Source organism: Thunnus albacares, chromosome 21 (genome assembly GCF_914725855.1).
Source record: "Thunnus albacares chromosome 21, fThuAlb1.1, whole genome shotgun sequence".
Lineage (NCBI taxonomy): Eukaryota > Metazoa > Chordata > Actinopteri > Scombriformes > Scombridae > Thunnus > Thunnus albacares.
The window spans coordinates 26,814,376-26,827,581 of NC_058126.1; the positions used below are offsets into that span (position 1 = coordinate 26,814,376).

General features: G+C 38.6%; 1 protein-coding gene across 4 annotated transcripts in view; it reads left to right on the top strand.

Moving 5' to 3' along the window:
* LOC122972904 (palmdelphin-like) overlaps positions 1-12,950 on the top strand; it is a 33,353-nt gene extending 20,403 nt beyond the window's left edge. For all 4 annotated transcript variants that reach the window (XM_044340317.1, XM_044340318.1, XM_044340319.1 and 1 more), the window contains 5 exons: positions 760-890; positions 6,083-6,197; positions 7,871-7,895; positions 9,397-9,507; positions 10,442-12,950. In XM_044340317.1, the coding sequence (XP_044196252.1) occupies positions 760-890; positions 6,083-6,197; positions 7,871-7,895; positions 9,397-9,507; positions 10,442-11,697 (1,638 nt within the window). In that variant the 3' untranslated portion in view covers positions 11,698-12,950. The remainder of the gene's footprint in view (positions 1-759; positions 891-6,082; positions 6,198-7,870; positions 7,896-9,396; positions 9,508-10,441) is intronic.
* The last annotated feature ends 256 nt before the right edge of the window (positions 12,951-13,206 follow it).

The window sequence follows — 13,206 nt, forward strand, 5'->3', positions numbered from 1 at the left end:
GGAGAGTGCATAAGCTAATGACAGTGAAGTGTTTGACAAAACATAATGCAACATAATTTACAACTTTGTGGACTGTTGTAGTTAGCATCCTGCAGTTTATGTTTACAACCCCACCCACGCTATCTCCTGTCTTCCCTCCTCTTGGCCACACCATGCGAGTACATTTTGCCAGCAGCTTTCGGCTGTGGTTACTGCTGGTGTTGTAGGACAATGGTGCCCAATCAGCTTGTGTGAAATGAGAGATGATGAGATGATGCCCATAATTTTTTATAGGGTGTGTTGGTCATATGAAAATACATCTTAAACTGAGGTTGTTGCTGTGTCTCTTAGTATCTGTAAGTACGGTTTAGAACAGGTTCAGCTAAACTGGAACTTGCTGGGATTAAATTGGACATGATAGCTGCGTCAAACCGAGCACACGTTCAGATGAGACACAGCTAAACTGCAGCTAAACCGGATGTGTGATGAATTTACCTTGTAAGGTTCTCCCTTCGCCGGTGAAAATCAGGGAGCTGAAACTGCTGAGAAGAGAATTTAGAAATACCACTGGAACAATAAACAGTGTGTTTTCTCATTTACAGTCTAGTTGCACATTATCAGAATTAAATGTTATCAGTCTAATACAGTAAAGTAATCACTACAGCCCAGTGCGGTATGATTAACCTGTCAAATACCAGCTTTAAAATACAAATATATGTAATAGTAAATACTGTTGGAAGCTCAAACTGAGGCTCCTGTGTATTGGTGTTTGACTGACAGAAGAAGGCCCTGAGGGAACAGTGGCTGATGGATGGTCTGACTCAGCAGTCAGAGGAGGAACAGGAGGCCATGAGGCTTCAGGCTCAGGACGAACAGCAGCAGAGTGATCAGCTGAAGAGCAACATCCACAGGTAACCTCCCTGCTCCACACACCTGAACCTGACATCACCTGGACACCTCAATAACCCACATCCCACACTGGACATGGGCGGTCGAGAGCAGGGACAACTGACTCTTATATTTGCTTCATGTTCACTGAAACACGTGAAGACAAAGTGAGACTTCACTGATTCCTGTGAGGAAATGGTTTGCAGCAGAGTGTATAAATAACAGAGTTTGGAGTTAGTCAGGTCAAAGTATGAAATGCAGCTTAGCTTTTGTCTTCTGCCACAAACTGGATTATGACAGTGATAATGACAAGATCTCACATTTCCTTCACTCTAAAGACCTGATGACCTAACAGGCACATATCCCCCATCCCCAGTGGAAATTATGCCCTTACTCATATAGTACATATATAATATGACATATATGAGCAGCCTGGAGTCACTAACTGATTCTCAACGTAGCAGTGTCAGTTCACTAGAAGACTTTCACATTAGATGCTCTTATGTTTGCTCAGAGAAGCCTTGGAACATCCTCAGTGATGACTGACCTGATATACCAATCACACCAGGAGTGAGGAGAGATTAAATAAGGGAATTGGGATGTGGAAAGAATGAATTCCACATTGATCTGGCATCCATTTTCTTTTCCTCTTGTAATGAAATAGTTGATACCCTGCATAACGGAGATATACTACCACCTGCTGTTCATTTTAAACCTAGCTGACATACCAAATAACAACACCAACACTGCCTGTAATGGCTCTGTATTCACCACTGAAATTAGATGTATGCAAACACTGTATCAGCCTGTGTTGTGGACACACTGAGACATGCCTCACGCCTCCTCATCATCATATCAACAACAAGGAAACTGGGAATTGTTTTGTGGGCAAACTGGGAAAGAGAACAAATTTAAAATAAATATGTACAAGCTGAGAAAATAAGATTAATTAGAAATTATTTTATCAACTGTTTGTAGGTGAAGGGAAACAAACACAGTAACCAGTGGGTCAATTAGTATTTCTGTGTGAATAATAGTGTTATGAACCATAGTGTTTGGGTACACTGGACAGGGCTTTGCCTGTCTGGGGACGTTTGTTTCTATGACCTCGGGATTGATTCTGTGCATGTGGTCTACAGTGGGAAGCAGTGGGGGGATTAAGATCAGACTGACCAGACCTGAACTCTCTGTCAAGCATGTGTGTCAGTCAAACCACAGACAGTAAACCTTCCTTCATTACATAACAGGAGTACTTAGCCATGGCTTAGTGTGTGTGTGTATACACACTAACAACAAATGCAAGGTCTGCACCCTCTGCATTCACACAAATCAGTGCACTGCTAGGAGGAATTCCTCTGAATGTTGTGTTGTGAAGAATGAAGGAAGGATGTGTCATATTTCAAAATCCATTTGATAATTTCTATCTTTTTTCTTATTTCTTCAAGTCTTGAATTAGTTCAACTTACTCATGGTTCACTCACATAGGGGTGTAACGGTACACAAAATTCATGGTTTGGTATGTTTTCAGTACAGCAGAGAAAAAAGAAAGGTAGAAAATAACATTTTGGTCCTTTATTTTGAAAAATGTAAACATCCAACAATGGCTCATTGGTCAAAATTATTACTGAAACAATTTAGTTGTGCTGCAGTGGAAAGGGAAAACAACCTTTGTTTGTTGCAAGGAGTCAAGTGAAGAGCTGTTTCATGCTGATTTATGGTCTAACTGTATATAAATTATTTGAAAGCATACAGCAGCTACAACAGTAACATGCTGCTCTAACACTGATGCTTCACTATTAATAATGTAATGATGTCATATGTAATAATATATCAGTAAGAGGGACCAAACCACTACTTTTAACTTTCATAGTTTTTAACTACACTTTTCTCTCTCAGAACTGGTTCTTACGATATGCTGTCTGACCACATCAGAAATCAAATGTTTTCATAGTTGCTCTGAACAGTTTCACTCAAAGCCAACCATCACAGAGACGCAGTATCATTTCAGTGTTATGGGTCTCTCGTTTCACATTCTGACAGCAGCAACACTTCAGGGTAACCAGGCTACCTTGGCGAAGCCGGCTAGCATACATCCATGCTACAGCTGAGTGTGGTTCTCTATTTTCTTTTCTAAACATAATTATTTAATAGTTTGTCATTTAGCTTTGGCAATAATAGATAAAATGCATTTAAAAGTTGATGTGAAGCATTTACAGTCTTTTTAGCATCAAATTCCCTCTTTGTGCTTCCTCAGACACAAAAAATGTAACATATTTTCTCACTTTTGTTTGTTTGGGTTTTGAGATATTTGTCTCTGAGATTTCTGTCTCCACCCAAACACAGTGGAGGTGATAGAAATGTAATGCCCTGGAGCCGAGGCTAGGTCAAATTATTCTCAGTCGGCCTGTGTGACACTATGTCTACCTGAGTAGATCTGAGAAGACTCATCTTTGATAATTTGGTGTGTCATCATCATCTCAGAAGAAAAAAATGTTTTTTGAGGCAGGTGAGAGTGTCAGCTGTGAAGTGCAGGAAAATGGACATGCAGTGTTTATCTTCTTGAACAATTCTCTCTCTATTTGGGTCTGTTAAGGTCAACTACATACATGCAATGCATTGGTACCAATACCTTTGGTGTATTTCAGGTCTCTTTTTTTAAAATGAATTCAATCACACAGGGTTCAGGAAGATTTTCCACTGCTCAGAAATGTTAGACCTGTGAAGGCCTCTATTAGCAACATGTCTTTCCAGAATCAAGGTCCCTGATATTCCACAGACCGAACTGTAGTCAGTGTTCATAGTCTATTTGTGAAGAAAGTAGTTCCATATCTCAGAACCTGGACAAGTAAAACCAAAACCAGTGATTCTGTAATATAAAACAGTGGTAAGTGCATCTTTAAATCAGAGCCTTCATCGCTGTTAAACTATTTTGCCCAACTAATATGTGTTTCAGATAAATATGTGTCACCATGAGCTATAAGTGTGAATATAACACCAACATAACCAAGAACATAACACCTTGTTCTCCCTCATTGATATGATGATAAGACATAAATGATACATTAAAATATGAATAGAGGAAAAGACAGGTGCAAAATGTAACACATTTTTCAATTTGGAGAGTGTGTAAAGCAGGCATGCATAAATAAAACCAATCATAAAATATGCATTATAGCATTGTGCAGGTTTGTAAATGAAAAAGCAGAACATTCTGCGGAGAACAAAAACGTTTTCTATACAGTTATGTAATATGATAATACAAATATAAGAGTGGAAAAACTATATGACATTTTTCACTTCCACTTCACTTTTTCTAAACTAACTACAGTCTCTGGTGATAAACAGACCATGCAGGTTAAGAGTGACTTTATTTCATACTTCATGTAGATTGAATCTTTGAATGTTTGTTTAAAACAGTCATATATAAAGAAAAACTCTGTTGGCTATTGACTCTATAGTAGATGTGATTGTTGTAAGCAAACAACAGCTACGCTTTCACATACTGCATGTTCTGGTCTTGCTTGGAGTTAAACTGGCATTCAATATTTAATTTGGGGCTTTTGAAACAAACATTACTTTTACAGTAATGTTTAGAGTAACTGCAGGATCTTTGTCTAGTCAAAATAACAATAATATTATTGCTTTTTCCTGCCGTATGCTTGGAGAACTATACTACTAGACTTTTGGCGTGTGGATTAAAGAATGAATGAATTTCCTGACACTAGAGATCAGAGGAGATGTATCTCAGTTTCACACAATATGGCAACCAGTTATAATGTAGTATTTAGATGAGCTGGATACATCTATGATTCTAATTTTGGCTAATATAGTAGTATTTACCCCAATACATACAGTACACCATATACACCATACATACATATAAACATATACAGTAGATATACATGGATATGTATGTGATGCATATACTGTTTTACTAATCTCACATGTGTTATTGAAATGAAGATGTGGTGCCACTGCATTGGGATTCCATTGGAGTGGGGCTCTAACACTAACACAAATACATTAATTTGTATATAAACATCATACCTTTTTAAAAAAAAAAAAAAAAAAGATCTGCAAACAATAAAACTCAAGGTCCACTTACCAGCTTTGTTTGGACCTCTTACAGTCTTCCTCAGTGGATAGTGATCACTCATTTACATCACGTGACCAAAGTATAGAGCTTCAGTCATGTAATGACAGAATAAATATAATCTGTAAACCTGTATACCAACAGCTGTCATCACATGACAGAAGTTCCATGTTTAGGTCAGTGAATGACAGCTCATGAAGAAGCTCCTCTCGGCTGATGTCTGTCTTTGTGAAGCTTGGGAAGCCACCAACAAACACACTAATGCATCTAATTTGGCTGATATTGAGCAGGTATATCAGATAAATATTTAAGGTGCAAAACCTTTTGCAGACAGGCAGTAAACCATATGAGCTCATCTGCTCAACACTACTCCCCATTTTGAATCAAGCTGCTCTCTGAGGGACCTCTAATATGTGTTGATGCTGAAGCAGGACTGAACTTCACTCACTCTGTTACTGAGCTTTTAGTGCAGCAGCCTGACAGCTCTGTATGCTGAGCTGGAACAAAGCTGGCCGACACGGGCAATCTGTGGACCAAATCCCTGTCTCAACAACCCATCAGCACACAGGATGGGCTCTGAAATAACCCTGACCTCTCTGTGATTGACAATATAGTCCTCCAAATAGGCCCAAAAGTGGGCTGAAATGGGAAGATCACTGTTGTTTATGAATATGGACTCTAGATCTCTAGAGCTTTAAGAATTTTAAACGGTCTGTTTTCCTCATTGAAAGCCCATTTGGTTCTAAACATGTAGAATAAAGAAATGACTAAATATGATGATAAAAATGTAATTAGATTTGTAACTGCCAATATGTTAACTGCCGACACATCATTTAACCAGATATGCAAATCTTCACTTCACGGCAGAAACAATAAACATTCATAAGTACAAAGTCATATTTTAAAATAACAAGTGTTGGAAATAACAAGTGTTGGACAGCAATACTGCCCATAATGTTTGAAAATAGAGAACTGAAGCAAATGTGCTGTGTGCTTGCTTGATTAAAAGCCGTTCATACAGTGTGCTCCCTAAGTGGTGCTGTTAGTTAAGAATAAGTGAAAATGCAGTTCAGCTGAGATATTGATCCAATAATCAACACTGTTCACTGCTCTCTTGTACAGAATAGAGAAGGAGATTGAGGACTTGGAAGCACAGGAACTCAACATCTCTGCCAATGAAGAAGTTGTTCTGAAGCGGTTAAAAGAAGTGGAGAAGACAGCTGAGGACATTATCAAGGTAGGCAGAAATAAACCGGCTGCAAGTTAACACTCTGGTTGCTTTATTGGCTCTTATACTGCTGTGTGTTGCTTACTGATTAATTCTGCTACTGTTTACAACTTCTGAGCAATGCAATGAAATATGGTGAGATCTAATAAACCGTCAGCCTTTAACAAACCATCATTTGCTGATGTCTCCTGACTTAATTATGATTTGCAGGTTAGGTGAACTGGCAGCTCTAAATTGCCTGTAGGTGTGCATGTGAGAGTGAGAGGTTGTCTTTCTGGAGGTGTTACTGGCAAGTCAGGCAGAAAAACAGCACTGCATTTAAAAAAAAAAAAATGCAAGGGGCTGTGTTATTGTGGGTGTTTTGCCAAAGGTACAGCTGAGATGAAATATGATCCAGGACAGTCAGTTTGAGTCACAGCTCCATGACTCTGAGAGTTTATCACATGCAGTTTATCCTCCATCTCCAAATGATGGCACTTACATTACAAAGTACTGAGGAATGTTTGTTTGCATATATTCAACTGGCAAAGACAGTGCTTTGCTGGGTGATGCCACATTATAAGTACAAGTTTCAGATTAAAGTTCAATAAATATGAGTCTGCATCTGTCAGTGTTTTATTATTTATTAATATGTACACCCTTAACATGTGTTCATACTACATATGAATTCTAAGCAGGTTTCGATAAATGTAGTGGTCACTCTGGAAGTGTCGATTTTAATGTGAGGTCAATATGCAAAACAAAAAAATATTGCTGTGGATTCTCATTATTGCCCTGCAATGCAATGCACAAAGGAGCTGGAAGAGCTGCGCACAGCTGCAACAAATCATAATAACTTGGAGATGAAAAAGCCTCATTGTGAAGCTTAATTTGCATGTATTATTGAAGTTGAATGGTGCAAGTATAATTTCCTGTTTGTCTGTGAAGGTGTGTTGATTTCTTGTATACTAACTGCAGAAAGAATTAACTATAAAGATTACTATATAAAATGTACTGTGTATATCATAAATTACTTTGTGGTATGGAACAGTTACACCAAATATAAACGTCTTAATTTATAAATCATTTGTCCAAATGTGCATTTGTTCTTTTATACAATAAATTGTCATTTTGTTTTCAATTTGTAAAAATAAATTTATCTTTGATAAACGTTGCTACTTCATTTACGGCCACAACTGAGCTCACAAATGTTCTTTAAAGTCAGAGAAAGTGTCATTTACACCAAAAGGAGAGTGTCACATATTTTGGTTATAGAATAGAATATAACAGTAGAATTTTGTTTGCCAATTTCCCAAACAGATACTAGATCTGTCGAGGAATATACCACACTGAATTCAAATATCATTGTTTTCTACTTACTCCATGCTGCCTGTGGCTCTTCCTCTAATCTCTGCTCATTTCTAACAAGATGCACTTGCTGAGGACTGTGTGCTGTGGTTCACAAGAGGCTGCTTTGAGTGAATAAGGTGGCAGGTAAATGCTCACATGATGGGTGTACAGCGTGCCGGGACTAATATGCATGATTTGCTTTCTGGTTGTTGTCAGTATTTAGACTTAAACACAATGAAATAACTGCTGATGCTAAACACCAAAGTGCCTTATTAATCTGTAGCGCTGCTGTGATGTTGGCTTCCTGTTACTCTCTCCACTTTGACCCTCAACTACTCTGTCTTCACCTGTAGGAGCTAAATGCAGAGTTCCACGCAGGTAAACACTTTTATGGCATTTTGGTGTGTTGTGATTGGTTGATTAGTTGCTTCTTATCTATATATAGTGTCTGTAATGTAAATAAACTTTCTTTAATCTTGAATCTTAACTTTTTTTTTAATTAGTGAAAACTACCATAATGTGTCAGACCAGGCTGTATTAACATACCGATAGATCTGACATTTTCATATACAGTATATTATCAAATAAACAATAATAAAACTAAAATAATCTTAGTTGCTATCATCATAGTTATTATAACATTGAATGTATTGTTGATATACTAACCTTTTTTAAAATATTTTAACCTTGATTGTTTATCATATCCACACAGACAATCATGGTTTCTCATTTTTCTATGCCTGTTATTTTAAGATCATGCATTAATTAGCTTCTTTCAGAGTAGCAATGTATTTTCTCATAATCACCACTGAAATCCAGTATCTCATTTTCTTGTATCTCTTAAAATAACAAATTACGATTTTGCAGTTGGAATCTTTTAAATTACAAGATAATGATGTAAATATTTAGTTGTCATGAAATAACTCACAACCAATATTTTGTGATTACAACTTCATTATCTCATCGTTGGGCACAACACAGGTGTCATTTTTGCTCTCATCTCCTTTGAGACTGTTATTCCTCTGATCTTTATAACTAGATGGCAATTTAATGGAAAAAAATCATGTGTGCTTTCTTTCTGAGAAAGAGATGAGAAGGTGGATATCACTGTCATGTCAGTGTGTTCGGTACAGAGCTGGAGTCAGGAGATGATTAGCCTAGCTTAGCATAAAGACTGGAAGCAGGGGGAAACAGTTAGCCTGACTCTGTCCAAAGTTAAAAAATACGCACCAACATCTCTGAAGCTCACTAATTATTAACATGTTGTATCTTGTTTGATTGATATGTACAGAAATGTAAAACAGTTTGTGGTTTTTGGGGGAGTCAAGTGCTGGAACCATTTCTTGATGAACCGTTTATCCATCTGCCCAATACTTCTGTGCAGCGTCTTCAGGTTGCCAGACATGGTTGGTGGCCTCCTGCCAACCCAAATCTGACAAAATCTCAAACAAATGAAATACAACTTGTTTTAGATGCAACATACTGTTAGTAAACTTCAAAGTGTATTTTGAACTTTGGACAGAGCCAGGCTAGTTATGTCCCCCTGCTTCCTGTCTTTATGCTAAACTAGGCTAACCACATCCTGACTCCAGCTCTGTACTAAATACAGGAATATGGGATCTCACACATTTTTCCCCAAAGTCTTGAATTATCCCTTTAACGTATTATCTTGGGATAATGTGCTAAAAAAAACATAACATGAGCATCATGTGTTATCATAAGAGAAAGACATACCTGGGTCATAATCACAAGATGATGGTTATATTCCTCTGTATAACAAGATCATTAAGTGGTGAACGATTTAAAATGGACCAAACATTGCTGTTCTTGGGTTCAATGGTGTTTTCTTGTATTTAACTGGTCATATTATTCTTCTCAGATGTGACACATCATGCTCCCTCACCACTCCCAGATATCCCATCATATATTCAGCTGACACCAGCAAAAAGCTCTCCTACATGTCACCCTGGTAGTGAAGAACCAAAGAAAGGTACAGACATGATATAACTGTTGGACATGCTGAAAAACATTGTTTGTCTTGCTGGTTGATCATACAGCTGTCACAATAAGTTGAAAATATAAGAGACAAGTGACAGGGAAATGGGTAGAAATGCAGTGTAATTTAAACAGGAGAGATTTTCATTGCCCAGCAGTTCCTCTGATCACAGCTCGGTCTCTCAGCTCAGTGGCCATGCAGATATTCATTTTGTGCTGTTGAGGCATAGCTGTCTGCAGCTTAAGATTGGCTGCTCTGACTGAAAACCGCCTCCTGGCTCCATTATGCTATTTTAAAAGCTGTAATTTTACATTTCACCAGGATGCAAATTATCAAGCAATTAGTTTTCACTCTGAGGAGAACAGAACAATTTCATGCCTACCATTTTGGAACTTTGCTGAAGTCATACATCAGAGAAAGCTAAGTTTTCATGAGAGGGAAAAAAGGACTGGAGCACACTCTAGCCTTAAATAGTGCAACATATGTTCCTCCATTACCACGTCTTTATCAGAGCCAAAATGGAAAAAAGACAGGAGGCAGATACACATATAGACAAGTGACACAAGGTGTACATTTGTCACAGGAGATTAGGTTGGATAGGATTTCAAACCTATTGGATAACTGATCCACTGCCCATATCCAAGTGCCACATCTCACTCATTATAATCACAACACAGTCAACACAGATATACCTCAATGTTACATTCAAATTAGTACAAAAATGAAAGTACTGCATTCAATACTCTGCATTACTCTACATTAAGTCTTAATGTGTTTTCAATGTAAGTGATGGAGGACAATCTTTTTAAGATTGATAATATAACTTCAAGAAATATTCAGTGACAAGAAAATTCACTGACCTATATTTACATTGTATTATTTTGTTCAAAGACTCTAACATCATCTCAATCTCTTTTCTCCATTCCAGCTACATTTGCAATGGAGATCAGTGTGGAGCATGATAGAAGAACAGGAAAAAGTCAGGTGGTCTCTACAGCAACTATCACCCCAGAAACCATTCAGGAAAAGGGGTTAAAAGTGTATGACGATGGGCACAAGTCTGTTTATGCCATGAACCAAGATGGAGGCAAAATGCAAAGTGGAGCAGTTGGTGAGATGACGCCCACAGAAGTAGATGAGCTGCTGCGTCAAGCAACAGATGTGCCCAGCGAGGTGCAGTACCATCAGCCTGTCTACTCTGCACCCTATACTGGAACCAGTAGGCCTTCAACACCCCGGACGCCAAATAAAACACCAAGGCAAACCCCAACACCCAGCCCCAGCCCTTTCCAGATAGCCATCTCACCCAGAAACGCAGTTCAAAGCCAGCTCAGCCACGAGTTAGAGGGACAGAAAACCCTATGCAAAACACCTAGCCCTAACCTCATCCAAACAGACTCCCCGTCAAGAGTCCAAAGATGTGGTGAAGAAACAAAGCAGTCCTACTTCCACATTCCAGGCCAGTCCAAGAGTGACAAGGATCCACTTCCACAGCCTTGCTCCCCTCACTTTGGTGCCAAAACTCCTCAAGGGCTAACCAACAAAAACACAGATGCAAGCAGTCCAAACCAGGCAGCTCTTGTCTCAGTCAAAGCCAGGTCTGAAGGAATGCCAGCACCCATACAGCCCGTCTACAGAGCTGTAGATGGCCATAGGCCTTCACCATCCAGCCACATATCTGAAGCAGACCCTGATGCTTTGATAGAGAGCTCAGTCAATTCCAACAGTGCAGAGAGTTTCTCATCGCCAAACCTTGCAAACACCCTGCCAGAGCAGCTGGAGTCACAGCCTGTCACCATGATCTTCATGGGCTACGAGAACGCAGAAGACGAGGAGGATGAAGACATCCATGCTGAGTTGGTGATCATAGGCAACAGCGATGATGATGAAGACCAGGCCAAATGTGTTGAAAAAGAGAACAACGAGGAGTGTCTCTCATACCACCCAGAGGGATACAGGAGCAAGGTGTTCCAACCCAAAGTGGGTATAGCCAAAGTCACAGGCTGCAGAGACATTATTGAAGACACCTACACAAACTGGGATGATTCAGGGCTCCACAAGCCAACATTCATCCACAAGCCTGGAAAGCACAGTCCCTACCTGCAGGGACGGGGGATGGATGAGTCCACAAACACAGGCAGCATCAATATGGAGAAGATGAAGCTCTGCTCAACAGGAAGATAAGACGAAACTTCACCTATTGCTGAGAAACTGGGTCACTGAAGAAGCAGTATAGGAATGAAATTATGGTGATTTAATAGCTGATTTCATTTTCTTTCTTTCTAGTCCTGCACCATGTTCATCATGTTTCATAGGTAGTGTCTATGTTGTCTGTAAATGTATAACCTGCTGCCAATCCAACATATGGTGCTCAGCCTTTCTTATGCAATAGGAAAGCAACAACCTTTCCTCTCATGTCATTTGTTGCAAAATGCTTATCTTGACACAACTCTATCTTATTCTGACTGAAAGAAACACCTGACAGCCACAGACTCTGGATGTCTGGATGATTCTGAAAGCTTTATTGCCACCTTCTGGCAAATTGGTTTCATTACACATTAACATGAAGACAGTACAGCCTGAACAGTACAGTTTTATGTGGCTAAAATAGTACACTTCATTAATTGTACCAAATATCATTATTAATTGTATTTTTATCTTTAATAATGCCTCCATAAACCAGTATTAAGTCAATTTAACAACTTTAAAGTTGCCACATCAAGTCACTTTCTGCTGCTGTATATCCTCCCCAGCATAAATTGCTGTGTTTTTTTATTTAGCTTCTTTAAGAGCCCTTCAAAGTACAGCTAGACCACTTACATTAATGGATTATTGTGGTGTGAGAACCCTTTATCAATGAGTCAGTGACTTGACTTGGCTGATGATTTACTAAAATTTGGAGCTCCAAACCTTACTCATGACGATTAAGGACATTCTAATTTTCTCATCAGTTATCAAATCTGCAGTCGTAAATGTTGATAAATGGTTTGGCTCTGTGTTTCCTGGTTTGGTTTGGGCTCTTTAATTCCTATTAAGGGAAATCTTAATGCTGCAGCATACAATGATATAATAGTTTGTTCCCAACTTTGTGTTTGTCCCTTTCCTATTTCAATATGACAATGCCCCGTGCACAATGCCAGCTCCATAAAGAAATGCTTTTAAAAGCTTGCTGTGGAAAAACTTGACTGGCATGCACACTGAATGTTCAGGTGTCCATATAAAGCATGAATACATTATTTCTAAACCATTAAAAGGGCTTAAGTTACAATTTGTAATCATTCTTAAAGTATGCCTCATTTAAAAGAGGTGCTTTTATCAGATGGAGGTGTAAATCCTGCCACAGTGAACACTTTTGTTTGCATTTCTACCGTAACAGTGTCAACTAACTGATCTGTGTGCTGCTACTTTAACTGTAATTAAAAAGAGTTCCTTCTCAACTGATGGTGACAGTATTGTTTTTGGAACTGGTACATTCACCTTTTTTTTAACAACACAAGTAAATAAATGCTATAATGCTAAATAAATGCTATATAGATAAACGCTACAACAAACTGATTATTTGAACGGAGTCTATTGGAGATAAGTCACCTGTGTTCATCCCCAGTCAGTGCAGCAACCTAAAGCTGGGACAAACACAAAGACAGAACTGAATACAAATATGAATATGCTCATAAAGAAGTGTGTGTGTGTGTG